We start from the raw sequence: 14,702 nt of genomic DNA on the forward strand, positions 1-14,702 counted from the left end.
CCTGAAAACCATCCACTTGCATGCTATGCCCACATCTATGCCCATCAGTATAGAACTGTATTTCCTTATAGTAGAAATACCAAAATAATCTATTGCTGGTAAGATAGAGTCAAGCACTCTTTATCATGAGTTTGGTTATGGTTGTGCAAGTTCAAAAGAAAAAATAAAATCGAAAAAAATTTCATAAAAGTATATTCCTTCTGACACTTCTAATGGAAAAATATAATATTGGCTATTCTATATTCTCTGATAGCATAGTAAAAATAGATCAGAAATCTAGGAAAATCTATGTGCTTTAAACCAAGGGCAATCACCAAATTACAATTACCTAAAAATATTGAAGCTTAAATAGTAATTATTTCTGAGATCGCCTCATTGCAAAGGTACTACAGTCAGGATTCTTGGAATTAGCAGAGTTCTTTTTTAGCCAAAAGAAAAAAAAAAAGCCCAGAAAGAAAAGTTGTCTAAGTTAAAATTCTAAGATTATGAAATTAAATTTCATAGAAAAAACATCACAAAATATATGTGCATTTGATATTTCTCAATGTCAATATGGTCATTTTCTCCATTTTTCTATTTTGAATGCTAAAAACATATAGATTTCTTATAGAAAGTACTATCTAAGGCCAGGCGCTTTGGCTGACACCTGTAATCCCAGCACTTTGGGAGGCCAAGGCGGGTGGATCACGAGCTCAGGAATTCAAGACCAGCCTGGCCAAGATGGTGAAACCCTGTCTCTACTAAAAACACAAAAAAATTAACCGGTCATGATGGCAGGTGCCTGTAATCCCAGCTACTCAGGAAGCTGAGGCAGAGAATTGCTTGAACCCGGGAGGCAGAGGTTGTAGGTAGCTGAGATCACACCACTGCACTCCAGCCTGGATGACAGAGCAAGACTCCATCTCAAAAAAAAAAAAAAAGAAAAAGAAAGTAATACCTACGTAATAGATCTCATCCTACCAAGAAAAAGTCGAGTCCCATTTCTGAAGAGCTATCCCTGTTTTTCACATAAGTTGCATTACTGCAATGTTTGATATAGCTATGACATTAGAGAAAATAAAATGTATTTTAATAAGAACTCATCCCTTCTCTAATGGGTTAAGTGTATGTACGCTAATAACCTAGACCAGGCACCAGTGGCCAGCCTCATTGGCAGCCCTGTAGTTTTAAAAAGCAGATATGGATAAACCTCTCAAACTCAGTATTTACCAGCAAGTCCCCCAAAGACATGAGATATCTTATTTCCCTAATATATTTTTACTATTCCTGGAAATTTTCCCTATTAATTCTAGAGTCAAAGTATAATATATATATTTTAGATATATATTTACACACTGAATGAGTGGACAGATGTTAACTCGAGATAAAGCTCTAATTCATATACACTTCTATTTTGCCTTGCTTTTGTTTTTGTTTTAAGAAAATGAGTCACTGTAACATGTACATCTTTCTTCCTCTCCCTTCTGATCTGTAATCCAGTTGCCTTCCTTCCTCTCCTAAAGAACAATCAGTCCTCCTTTTCCCCCTGGCCCAGGCCCAAACCCAGCCTCTTTTTCCATTTTACTTGCTGTGTCTCTTTCCTGCCTCTCACTGATCCTGGTTCTGCCTGCCCTAGAGCCCTTTCATTGTCCTGCTCATTCCACATTTTGTAGTCAGGTAAGAGCAGATACTCATATCTGTTATCTGTGGAGGGTATTCTCAAGGGTAAAGCATACATGCAAATGGATCTTAGAGGATCCCCTATATGGAAAGACCGAGCAACCCAGCAGGCTTAGGGAAGGACTCCGGATCACTCATGCACACTACAGGTATCCTGGGCATCTACTGTGCCAGGCCCTGATGATTCTACATTCCCTTGGTAAAGGGGTTCTATGTTAGAGAATTAACTCTGGATAGGCTTGCTTTAGAAGGCTGGGTTTGGACAATGGAAGGAGTTCTGAATCCAAAAGCAGTATTTCTTGTCCCAGCTCCAACTCTGAGTATGGACCTGATGCTAGACAAGTTCCTTTCCCACCTGGAGTATTGTTTCCTTATCTGCAGAATGTGGAAGTGGGATTGGAGGTCTTGGTGGTCTTTTCCAAGTTTAGCGTTCATACCCTATAAGCATGGGCCAAGTATGAAAATCTACTGAGAGCCCCTTTGGGGACTATTATGGAAGAGATTGAAAAGAAGATAAAGAATGAACAGTACTTCAGAGAATTCCTGAGTCCAGCCTAGAAACGGACTATACTGTAGCTAGAAAACAAATGTCCCCATTTCTATCACCATCAGCATTTCAGTCTCTCTTATTTGTTCCTTAGTTGAACAGGTTGTCCTGTATGTTTTCTTACACATTGGGGGATTCTTTTGTCTTTTTATTCTTCCAGGCTGAAGCTGTTCGTGAGGAGGAGGACACCACTGTGCATGAGGATGATCTTTCTAGTTCCATCAATGAACTCCCAGCAGCTTTCGAATGCAGCGACAGCTTTAGCCTGGACATGACTGAGGGGGAAGAAAAAGGCAATCAGGCACTGGACCAGTTTACCCTGGCGAGGTAATGGAGCCCTTGGCTGATGTGAGTGGTGTGAATGTGCATGGTACATTATATGGCATTCACACTCAAGTTAAATGTCACAGTTGCACTGCTGGGACATCCTAATGAAGGACTCCAAAGTGACATATATCATGGCGGGCTCTCAGCTGAGTTAGAGTCATCCAATCCCATTATAGGGCCTCGTGTGGAACAAAGAAAGGACACTCACATATGAATTCATAAGGCCAGAAAGCAACGTAAAAAGCAAAGGAAGAGCCTGGAAACATGGTCCAGACCTTGTAAGCTTTGAAGATAAGCAAGACTTGGCAAGCCTTGGAAATAAGCTCTTTCCATTTGGAGTTAAAACACTGGAACAAGAGGCTCTTTATATAGTAAATACCTACTCTTTAAGTGGGTGTCTTTTGGCCTGGTGGCTGATATTTCTGAGACTAGTGAGATAGAGAAACAGAAAAAAAATGTGAAGAGAAATAGATAAAACACCAGAGGTTAGACTAATCCAGCATCTAGAATAAATCACAAATAATAATGCTACAGATCTACTTCAGGAAAAGAAAGTCGAGATCCTAAAATTACGCTTCTGAAAGTTGAAAATAAGAACTAAGTAAAAGCTTCTGATATGCTAGACAAAGGCCTTCTGTTACAGTGAGCAATGTCTGTCCATCAAAGGAAAAGGTTAAGGTAACACCTAGAGAAGAATTTGACCTTTCATTTTTTATTCATTATCTCTTCTTTCTTCCTGCCTCTTTGTCTCTCTTTCCCTGCGTATCTCTGGTTTCCTTGTCTCCCTCCACCTTTGTCTTCCAGGCATTTGTGCATATGCGTTTATTAATACTCTCCCTCCAGAAAGGAAAAATTAGAAGATTCAAAATTTATATAATTTTTCATAATGAAAAATGAAGAATGAAACTGCCAAAGCATAGGACTATGGTTTCCTTTGGGGCATAGACTCTGTGAAAGTGAGAGGCATTGCTGAAGGCTAAAAGAGGTACCAAGTCTATAGAAAGGGAATCAGAAATGGAGGAATCACAGAAATTCTAGATGTGCAAATTCTCTTTCCTCGAATCATGAAAGCATCTGTGACCTCTTGCCAGGCGCGGTGGCTCACACTTGTAATCCTACCACTTTGGGAGGCCAAGCTGGGTGGATCACTTGAGGCCAGGAATTCAAGACCAGCCTGGCCAACATGGTGAAATATTGTCTCTACTAAAAATGCAAATATTTCCTGGGCATGGTAGCACACGCCTGTAGTCCCAGCTACTCTGGTGACTGAGGCACGAGAATTGCTTGAACCCACGAGGCAGAGGTTGCAGTGAGCCGAGATCACGCCACAGCACTCCAGCCTGGGCGACAGAGTGAGACTCAAAACAAACAAACAAACCAAAAAGAATCACAGTGACTGCTCAATGAAAGCCAAGTCCCCAAAGCAACTTCAAAAGGAAGAGTGGGTAGAACAGCTACCTCATTTTGCTGACTCTCAGGGTGAGAATGTATAAAACCCAGTATAGGATGAGAAGGACATCACTTCTTGACATAGCCGTTTTCATTTTTTCCAGCTTTGGAGAAGGTGACAGGGGAGTCTCTCCCCCTCCCTCACCCTTCTTCTCAGCCATCCTTGCCGCCTTTCAGCCCACAGCCTGTGACGATGCCGAGGAGGCCTGGCGCAGCCACATCAACCAGCTTATGTGCGACTCAGACGGCTCCTGTGCTGTGTATACATTTCATGTGTTCTCCTCCTTGTTTAAGGTATGTGTGCTCACTGAAAGTGCAGAGGACTTAGTTTCTAAGGGGAGCCGGGTAACTTTGAATTTAAGGAGAGGTTGTTCTTCTGTTGTGGGGTTATACTACTGTACTTTCTCCTCCAGACACCGCTAAATTTCTTCTGACTTTAAAATTTCTTCTATTTACCCTTAATCTCGTCATCCTTCTCAACATGGTATTGATGATTTAGGCTTCCATGAAGAACCTTTCATTCCTGCCTTTCTTGGTGTTACTGACATCACCAGTCCTCAGCAGCCATGACATCAGGACCATTAAGGGAATCTTCTGCTGGGCCTATCCTCCATCCCACCCCCCTTTACCTCTCTTTTGTTTTTATTATTTTTATCTTTCCTTTCCTTGTCTTTTCTCATTTTCCCACTCTATGAATTCCTTAGCGTGCCAGCCATAGCTGTGAACACTTGCTTACTCCCTTGAGTTGCTTTTGAACAGATGAAAAGTCATTCTTGCTGTTGTAGCCGGTTGCTGTGCACTGCAGATTTCGTTTTATGAAATGGGAAAATGCCGCCTACTTGGTAGCCCTTAAGAATCAGGCCAGTCTAACTACTGCCTCTCCCGTGTGAACCACAGCCCCACTGTCCATAGCGTCTTTGTGCAAACTGTAATGAATGTCTCTGCCTCCAGAGGAGTGCAGTACCACACTTGGCCAGCAGAGTGCAGGTGGGATTCCAACCCCACTTCCAATCCCTCAGCCAGACACCCTAGCATCTTGCACACACAGCTCTCTGTGGCAGTCTCATGTGTGGACATGCTTAAATCTCGCTTGTTACCTCATAACATACTTACAATGACTGCTTCCCATTAACTCCTCTACGCATCTTTCTGTAAACTTTTATGCTCCAAATTTCATCAAATAATTGGCAGGGGCAGGAGGTGGCAAAAGAGAGAAACATGCCTTGCTGTGAAGAAACATCAGAGCTCTTTGAAGGCCATTGCAGTTAACTAGACCTATGTCTGAGCTTGAAGCAGATATTGACTGTGAAAATGGCAGTGCTGGGAATAATGAGGCCTGGAAGCTACGAAGATGAGGTTGTAGGGGAAGATTTGTTGATGTGGAAATATGGTTACCATACTATAGTTAAAGAGAAAGCTAGTTTAAAATATATATATATACATATATATACAGATAGTATTCCTTTTTTTAAAATGCCTAGAAAATAATGAAAATTATACACCAGAATATCATTGTATCTTTTCAGGGTAATGATATTTGGGGTGTTTTTTATTTCCTTCTTTTTACTTTTTTTCAATTTCCTGTTTTTTTAGGGGGTGGGGAGACAGAATCTTGTTCTGTTGCCCATGCTGGAGTGCAGTAGCATGATCTCAGCTCACTCCGCCTCCCAGGTTCAAGCGATTCTCCTGCCTCAGCCTCCCGAGTAGCTGGGATTACAGGCATGAGCCACCATGCCTGGCCAATTTCCTGTTTTTCTATAATAAAAAATGCTTTTCTTTCAGCATTTTCTTGAGCATATTTTTAATAACTCATTAGACAGAACTCCCACAGGTAATGCAAAGGAAAAAAATGGGAAGGAACTATGTAGTTCCAACTTTGAATAGACTTGAATTTTGGATGAATGACCAGACAGAACAGTTAGAATCTAGTTAAACTTGTGTAGCTGTTGAGTTCTGTTGAGTAGATCATGGAAGAGGGACAATAATTTAGTTGGACTGAGGGAAGGAGCCCTCTAATCACCTTGAGGAAGAGCCATGGCCGAAGGGAAAGGCAGGAAAATAAGGAATGATATATCAAAAGTGCAAAACTAAAATTATGTCCCTCTTAAATTGGTTGTTAAGAAGTCTTGGGGAGTAGGAGACTCTATAGATAAATCTGCCTTAAAATATCATTTCAGCATTTCAGTAGCCAGTGTCACTTGACCTCAGTTCAGCTCTAAGGTCAATGGCATTGCAGCAGGTTGCTGTACATTGCAATTTCTTTTTATGGTATGGGAAGGTGCCTCCTACTTAGTAACCCTCAAGAATCAGGCCAATCAGCCAGGCACAGTGGCTCACGCATGTAATCCCAACACTTTGGGAGGCCAATGTGGGAGGACCACCTGAGGTCAGGAATTCGAGACCAGCCTGGCCAACATGGTGAAACCCCATCTCTACTAAAAATACAAAATTAGCCAGGCGTGGTGGCACATGCCTGTAATCCCAGCTACTCGGGAGGCTGAAGCAGGAGAATCACTTGAACCTGGGAGGCAGAGGTTGCAGTGAGCCGAGATCGCGCCACTACATTCCAGCCTGGGCAACAAAGTGAGACTCCATCTCCATTAAACAAACAAACAAACAAAAGATAACTTATTAATCTGTTATTCTAGTGAGCAGAAGGTTAGGCAAAACTGAAATAATCTACGTTAAATAATTTCAAATTCAGGATGACATATGTTTAGTTAACATAAAAGTGAACTCTGTTTTGAGCCTGGAGGCCCTTCTTATAATCCATTTTTGAAGAATTATATACCAGTAGTGCAGATAGCTACTTGGACTAGCTCAGTTGGAGTCTTACTTGTAGTGCTCTTTCAACTTCTTCAATTTACTCTAAGTGAAAACCTAGTAGAAACTTGAATGGGCAAATTAATGTCATGTTTGAGATTAACTTGGGGCTGGAGGAGATGTTAGGCTTAAGACAGAAAACAATTGGCTGCTAAAAGATAAGAATTCTAGAAATACTTTAAACATTAAGCCAGATTGAAATTTTAAAGCAAACTACCAGAAAGCTACTATTTGAGGTAAATTTAATGTTAAGGATTGAGAGGCAAAGCAACTTACTAGTTATATTTTTCTAAAAGCTTTTTTTTTTTTTTTGAGATGGAGTTTCACTCTTGTTGCCCAGGCTAGAGTGCAATGGCACGATCTCAGCTCACTGCAACCTCCACCTCCCAGGTTCAAGCGATTCTCCTGCCTCGGCCTCCCGAGTAGCTGGGACTACAGGTGCGCGCCACCACGCCTGGTTGATTTTTGTATTTTTAGTAGAGATGGGGTTTTGCCATGTTGGTCAGACTGGTCTCAAACTCCTGACCTCAGGTGATCCACCTGCCTTGGCTTCCCAAAGTGCTGGGATTACAGGCATGCGCCACTGTGCCTGGCCTCTAAAAGCTATTTTTAAAGAATGATTAATAATATATATTTAAGTTTGGCTGTTATGGTCATTTTTATTAAAGTTATTGAATTATTCATGCTTAATTTGACAGTCCTGCACAATGCTTTCTCTCTGCCTAGAACTGTCATCTCCCCTTGTCCCTGGGCTACACTCCCAGTTACATTCAAAGCCCTGATTGGGTGTCACTTCAGTTAGTAAAGCCTTCCGTTACTTCTTTCTCCCTTCCCCTGGCATCTCAGGATTTTGTACTTGCATCCGTTACACTTGTGACTCTATATAATAATAACTTGTTTTGGTGTCTGTCTCCCATGAAGAGGGCAGGTAAACAGTGCCTTGCTCACCTTGATTTCTGACAGTTTGTAACATACACTAGGTGCTCAGTAAATATAGGAAGAATAAATGGAAACCTTAAACACACAGCTTCTAACTTCATGTCAGTAGACCAGCGGGTTCATTACCAAGACTGAGAGGTCAGCCATGGCCCACAGCTGTGGCCACCATTCAGCCTGACTTCCTCTCCCACCTACCCAGATATGCAGGTAACATAGGAAGGCAGAAGGGAGGCCCTGTCTCCACCCTCTATCTGCCTGGCACCTGGCAACTCACCAGTTGAGATGCTAGTGAGGCATAAAGAGAAAAGAGTTGTATGGGATGGTGATTTCCAGGTGGAAAAAGAGTACAGTGAAGTCAGGCTAGCCTTTGAACCTACCTACGTTCAAATCCCAGTTCTGGCCACTTACTAGCCTGCTAGGCCTGCAGACAGTCCTTAAGTTCTCCAAGCCTCAGTGTCCTCCATCATACAATGGAAGTGAAAACAGTGTCTATGAGTTTTATCTTTCAAAGACTACTTATGAGAGCTCACATGGAGAAACAGCTCAAGTCGTGCATCTAGCAAGCTGTCAGCACAGGCTGGCTGCTCCCATTTGGCTGCTCTTCCCTATGGCCATTGGCATGTTCTTTGTGGCCCTGGCCCCGCCACAGAGTCTGGATCCTCTGGTGAGAGTCCAGAAGCGACTGACTGCCCACCACAGAGAGTTCTGCAGCCCTGCCCGCACAGCATGAGCCACCTCCACTGGGGACTCTCTAGCCACTTATGAGAGAATACTCAGATTGCAGCAGAGAGACCTAAAGAGAACAAAGTGGCTGTAGGAGTGAAAGGCCTCAGATATCCCATCCAATGTCCTTGTAGAAGATGACCCCTTCCCCTGAGAGGGGCTGATGTGCCATTTGTTGTCTGGTAACAGTGAACTCTTCTAGGATCTTTCGCCACTCCAGCAGCAAGGCAGTGGGTTCAGGTTTCACAGCATCCACTGTCCAGAGAGCAAAGTGGTTGTGGAGAGAGAGAGAAGAAAGTACTAAAAATTAAAATGCAAATGAGCTAGAAGGTGGGGCCAGGCGTGGGCCCTGGGGGGACTCATTTGGATTTGAATTTCCTTTTCATCAGTGTATTAAATTAATCACCCTATGGAGCTTATCTGCAATAATAATACTAATATAATAATTTTTTAAAATGCATACCTCCTATTTTGCTTTTTAATATTACATTTATACTTAAGAACTTTCTCAACCCTGATCAGATGCTGTATGAAAGTAACACTTGAAGCGAAATAGGCATTACTAAAATATGCTGGAAATGAAATATATTTCAGACCTGCTTTCTGCCTGTTATGAATCATTTGTCATTTCCTCACAATGTCTGTTTACTGTTTCCCAACATTTCCCCGTAAATGTGAATACAATGTTTCCGTGTTTGGCTGGATTTTGGAAGAGGTAGGGAGGAGGTAATTGTGAAAATAATTTGGTTTTAAAAACAAGGAAATGGTTTCTGTCGGTACAGTATGGACATTTTTCCAAGTGTCTCAGTCATTGTATTTTCTTCTTGTTGCTCGTATGCGAGAATATCATCATCATGTGTCACATAATGTCACCAAATTATATAATGTGTGATGGAATTCACAAGAAAACAAAACTGAATTTATATCCCCTAAATGTCACTGGGTATGGTGGTACACGCCTGTGATACCAGCTACTCAAGAGGCTGAGGTGGGCAGATTGCTTCAGCCCAGGAGTTTAAGGCTACAGTGAGCCGTGTTTGTGCCACTGTGCTCCAGCCTGAGTGACAGAGCAAGACCCCGTCTCAAAAACAAAACAAAACAAAAAACATTGTGCGCTAGAAGTTCAGGGGGTAAAAGAGTTTTTTTGTTTGGTTGGTTTTTGTTGTTTTTTTTTTGAGACGGAGTCTTTCTCTGTTGCTCAGCCTGGAGTGCAGTGGTGCGATCTCGGCTCACTGCAACCTCCACCTCCCGGGTTCAAGCAATTCTCCTGCCTCAGCCTCCCAAGTAGCTGGGATTACAGGTGCACACCACCATGCCCAGCTAATTTTTTTGTATTTTTTTTTTTTAGTAGAGACAGGGTTTCACCATGTTGGCCAGGCAGGTTTTGAACTCCTGACTTTGTGATCCTCCTGCCTTGGCCTCCCAAAAAAGTGTTCCTATTTTGGCACTGACACAGGCACAGTGAATCAGATTCTTCTTAATTATGTTTTTTGTTTTTTGTTTTTCCCCTCAGGTAGTATAGGAGGAGCAGTAACCTTAGGAAGCAATCTAGATTATGGAAAGATTGTAAACTTTGGAGTCAGACCCATCCTTACTCATTCACTTACTAGTTGCATGACCTTAAGCAAGTCATTTAACCGTTCTTAACCTCAGGTTGTTCATCCGCTGATGAGGATTAATGAGTGATGTATATTAAGCTCTAAGACAGAATTAGGCTCGGTTGAGACACCTGACCAGACGTGCCCTCAAGAGGAAGAGAGATCCCATTCAGCATTTACTACTTTACTCTTCAGAGGCTCAAATTCACAGTTTCCATGCTCTGTCTCAAGGAGCTCTGATCTTGGGAAGCAGAAAAGAGTTATGCCTCTTGACCTTTTTCATCTTGTCCACATTGAAATAATCTCTTTTCACCAGTCTGACAAACACGCAAGGAAGACTCAGACTCTGACTGGCACTAACCACAGCAAAAACAAAAACAGTGTTGATCAAAAAAATTATACAGGCGGAGCATCCCAAATCCAAAAATCCAAAATGCTCTAAAATCTGAAACTTTTTGAGTGCCAATGTGACACTCAAAGGAAATGCTCATTGTAACAACTCAAGTGGTTATGTATCTGCAAATATTTCATGTCTGAAAAAATCCAAAACCCGAAACCCTTCTGGGCCCAAGCATTTCACATAAGGGATACTCAACCTGCACAAGCATCCACACATTGGGAAATGGCATTTCAGGAAGAAATGTCCACACTAAATGATTACTTAGTTGATTTAACATAAACATTCATTCTGCTCCCCTCCCCCATTACCCTAAGGACCCATTCTCATGCGATATTTTTATAAAGATTTAAAAGTAGGGTTTTTTTCCGTTAATAATCGTGTATTATATTCTTGAAAATTGCTGAGAGTAGATTTTAAGTATTCTCACCACCAAAAAAAAAGTGAGGCAATGCATGTTAATTAGCCCAATTTAGCCATTTCACAGCGTACACATATTTTAAAACAACATGTTGTACACAGTAAACATACACAATTTTTATGTCAAGTAAAAAAATCAGGGCCAGACGCGGTGGCTCATGCCTGTAATCCCAGCACTTTGGGAAGCCGAGGTGAGCGGATCACGAGGTCAGATCGAGACCATCCTGGCTAACACAGTGAAACCCCATCTCTACTAAAAATACAAAAAATTAGCCGGGCATGGTGGCAGGCACCTGTAGTCCCGGCTACTTGGGAGGCTGAGGCAGGAGAATGGCGTGAACCTGGGAGGCGGAGCTTGCAGTGAGCCAAGATCGCGCCACTGCACTCCAGCCTGGGGCGACAGAGCTAGACTCTGTCTCAAAAAAAAAAAAATCAGTTAATGTAATTGGAATATAAAAGAAGCAGCTACCCCTCCCCCAAAATATTTTTTTTCATATGTAAGTTTAACTTGACCTTTACAAATGGTCACTATTTTGCCTTGCAGAATATTCAGAAAAGGTTCTGCTTCCTAACCTGTGATGCAGCCAGTTACCTTGGAGATAACCTCCGGGGAATCGGATCCAAATTTGTCAGCTCTTCCCAGATGCTCACCTCCTGCTCTGAATGTCCTACACTTTTTGTGGATGCCGAGACTGTAAGTATCCCAGTCCTGCTCTGACAGTGAAGGGCCCACGCAACCTACAGTGCAGAACTTCAGGGTAGCATGTTTGCACTGTGGTTTGAAACTTTTAAAGATGCCTTCTGGCTGGGCACGGTGGCTCAAGCCTGTAATCCCAGCACTTTGGGAGGCCGAGGTGGGCGGATCACAAGGTCAGGATATCGAGACCATCCTGGCTAACATGGTGAAACCCCGTCTCTACTAAAAATACAAAAAAAAAAAAAAAAAAAAAATTAGCCGGGCGTGGTGGTGGGCGCCTGTAATCCCAGCTGCTCAGGAGGCTGAAGCAGGAGAATGGCATGAACCCGGGAGGCGGAGCTTGCAGTGAGCCAAGATCGCGCTGCTGCACTCCAGCCTGGGTGACAGAGCGAGACTCCGTCTCAAAAAAAATAAATAAATAAAGATACCCTCAGTGTTATGAGCAGCGCTGTATTGTGATATGACTCTCAAAGGTCTGCAGTATAAATACTGCATATGGCCAGTCCAGGCCAAGGCAGGGCTATTTCACAGAATAAGGAGAAAAATCCACCTCTGCTCTGTCGGCATCCTTGGCACTGCTCTCTGATGACTCTGACTTTGACAGCTGTGCATATATGGTCAGATAACCTCCTGGAGCTGACCTAGCCGGTGCCCATGATGCCAGGTTGCCCAGTCAGATGGGTCTTCAGAGGCAACATGTCAATCAGTTTCCCCACCCCCAAGTCTCTAACAGAGAGTTATTGCCCTCTGGATTTGCCCAGCTCAAACTGCAAATGATGAGTTTAAGGGATAATCAAAACAGTCTCTGGCTGACGGTAATTCATGGCTTTACGCATGGAACTCTAACCATGCGAGACTGATGAGCTCCTGGAGGGTGGGCGTTGTGTGATACCTTTTTTCTTTTAGCCCCTGTGATACGACAGAATCATCACATGCTCAGTAATTACTGAGGTTTAGAACCAGTGAGGATGTGCTTTGATTTTAAAAGTCTCTGAAGAGTCAGGTCCTTCTAAGAACCTGTTTGGTGGCTGTCTTGTAGCAAAGAATACAATATGAAAAGTCATTCTGTCTTAAATGACTTAAGGTATAGATTAAATACAAAATCAGTTTGAAAGTCTTTTTGGAGGTTTGTCTTCATACTGCTTGGAGTATTATTGGGTGATGACTGTAGAAGTCATGTATAAAATGGAAAACATATCTTAGTGTGGGCCTTTATGGAATACTTGGTATGTCTTATCTGCCTATGCTAATATGGGAAAGAATGGATATTTTCAAAGGAGGTGTGCATTATCAAGCTAGGATTCAATTGCAATTGCAGCTGATAGTTGAGCAAAATTCCAAATTTCACAGCTTATTAAAATGGATACATATGTAACAAACCTGCACATTGTGCACATGTACCCTAAAACCTAAAGTATAATAATAAAAAAAAATAAAAAAAGAATAAAAAGCCAAAAAATAAATAAATAAATAAAAATAAAATGGATGGCACTTGTACCCCTTTAACAGCACTTCTAAATATACTTCTGTTTTCTGTGTAGCCATGCCTTTGTGTTGGTATCTCTCTAGTTGTTTTAATACCAATTATTTTCCTGTCTTTAGCTCCTTTCATGTGGACTTCTGGACAAGCTCAAGTTCAGTGTGTTAGAACTGCAAGAATATTTGGATACCTACAACAACAGGAAAGAGGCCACACTCTCAGTAAGCGTTTGTGTTTCTGTGCATGTGCAGTCAGTTAAAACCAAATGAACCCAACCACTCTGAGTTCTTGGGCAGGGTTGTGATTAACCTAAGACATGCAGACTTCATCTTTTCCTTTGTTAAGGATTACAATTCTGATTTAATGGTGGTAGAACTGTATACAATACTATTAAAAATGGTATCTACAAAAGATAAATTTTTCAGCATTCACTTTTAGCCCTACCAAGAAATTGAAAAAAAAAAATGGGTATGTACTTGATATGTTACTTACCAAAGTTACAACTTTTCTCAGATATTTGAAATTGGTGATTATTTCCTTCCAGTGTTAGCCTCACCCAAAACTAGTTGTGGCAGATCTCTCTGTTCTCTTAGCCACTCTTGGAGGCTGCGTCTGCCAGTCCCCAGGGCTTCTCTTGGCCTCAGCTCTTGCTCTTTACTTTTTTCTTTCTTCATAGATCTAGATCACAAAATGTTAGAGACAGAAGTGACCTAGAAACCATCCATGCAAGCCACCTGTTTTCTGACAGATACACAGGTGGAGGCCCAGAGAAGTCAGTGGTTCAATAATAAGAATAATTGTATGTAGTATGTATTAAGCACTTCCTATAGTATGCCAGGTACTATAGAAAAAGCATGGGTTTTGAAGTCAGATTGACTTGAGTTTAAATCACAGCTCAGTTATTTAACGGTTAGTGACCTTGAATAAGTGACTTGCCATCTCTCATCTCAGATGCATCATCTGTAAGCCCTTGGTAATAATAACTAATTTGCAGGATTGTTGTGAAGATACAACAATTATAATAGTCATGGCAGCTATCATTTCCTGAGTCCTTTTTATGTGTCCAACAATCTGCTAAGAGTTAAATATCTTAAATTATATCATTTAATGCTCACAACTACCCTGAGAGTTGCTATTGTTACCCTCATTAGCTAGCTAGGAACTGGAAGAGTGGGATTGAAACCCAGAGCTGTGGGATTCAAAGGCCCATGCTCTTAACTACATCATGATATTGCCTTGAAAGCAGAAATAATATCTGTAAACTGACCAGCACAATGCCACATAGAAAGAAAATGTTCATTGTAAAGTTACTGGTTTGGGGTTTGTTAATTGCTATTGCTGTTATTGATGTTATCTTGACCTGCCCAAGGGCAAGAGTTCTAACTTTCCACCATAACAATTATCTTTGTCTTCTGTTTCTGTGGCCTTTTACCTGCCACTCTTTTCAGCTTCTCAGTCATCACCCAGTAAAAGTAATCTTTTTTTTTTTTTTGAGACGGAGTCTCGCTCTGTCGCCCAGGCTGGAGTGCAGTGGCGCAATCTTGGCTCACGGCAAGCTCCGCCTCCCGGGTTCACGCCATTCTCCTGCCTCAGCCTCTCCGAGCAGCTGGGACTACAGGCGCCCGCCACCACGCCCGGCTAAT

At 42.0% G+C, this 14,702-nt stretch overlaps 1 protein-coding gene across 4 annotated transcripts in view; it reads left to right on the forward strand.

Moving 5' to 3' along the window:
- Window positions 1–14,702, forward strand: part of FRY (FRY microtubule binding protein) — a 453,339-nt gene that overhangs the window by 417,028 nt on the left and 21,609 nt on the right. For all 4 annotated transcript variants that reach the window (XM_063619275.1, XM_055244887.2, XM_055244886.2 and 1 more), the window contains 4 exons: window positions 2,367–2,533; window positions 4,087–4,276; window positions 11,427–11,576; window positions 13,182–13,280. In XM_063619275.1, coding sequence (XP_063475345.1) covers window positions 2,367–2,533; window positions 4,087–4,276; window positions 11,427–11,576; window positions 13,182–13,280 — 606 coding nt within the window. The remainder of the gene's footprint in view (window positions 1–2,366; window positions 2,534–4,086; window positions 4,277–11,426; window positions 11,577–13,181; window positions 13,281–14,702) is intronic.

The sequence above is a fragment of the Symphalangus syndactylus genome, chromosome 15 (genome assembly GCF_028878055.3).
Source record: "Symphalangus syndactylus isolate Jambi chromosome 15, NHGRI_mSymSyn1-v2.1_pri, whole genome shotgun sequence".
NCBI classification, from domain to species: Eukaryota; Metazoa; Chordata; class Mammalia; order Primates; family Hylobatidae; genus Symphalangus; species Symphalangus syndactylus.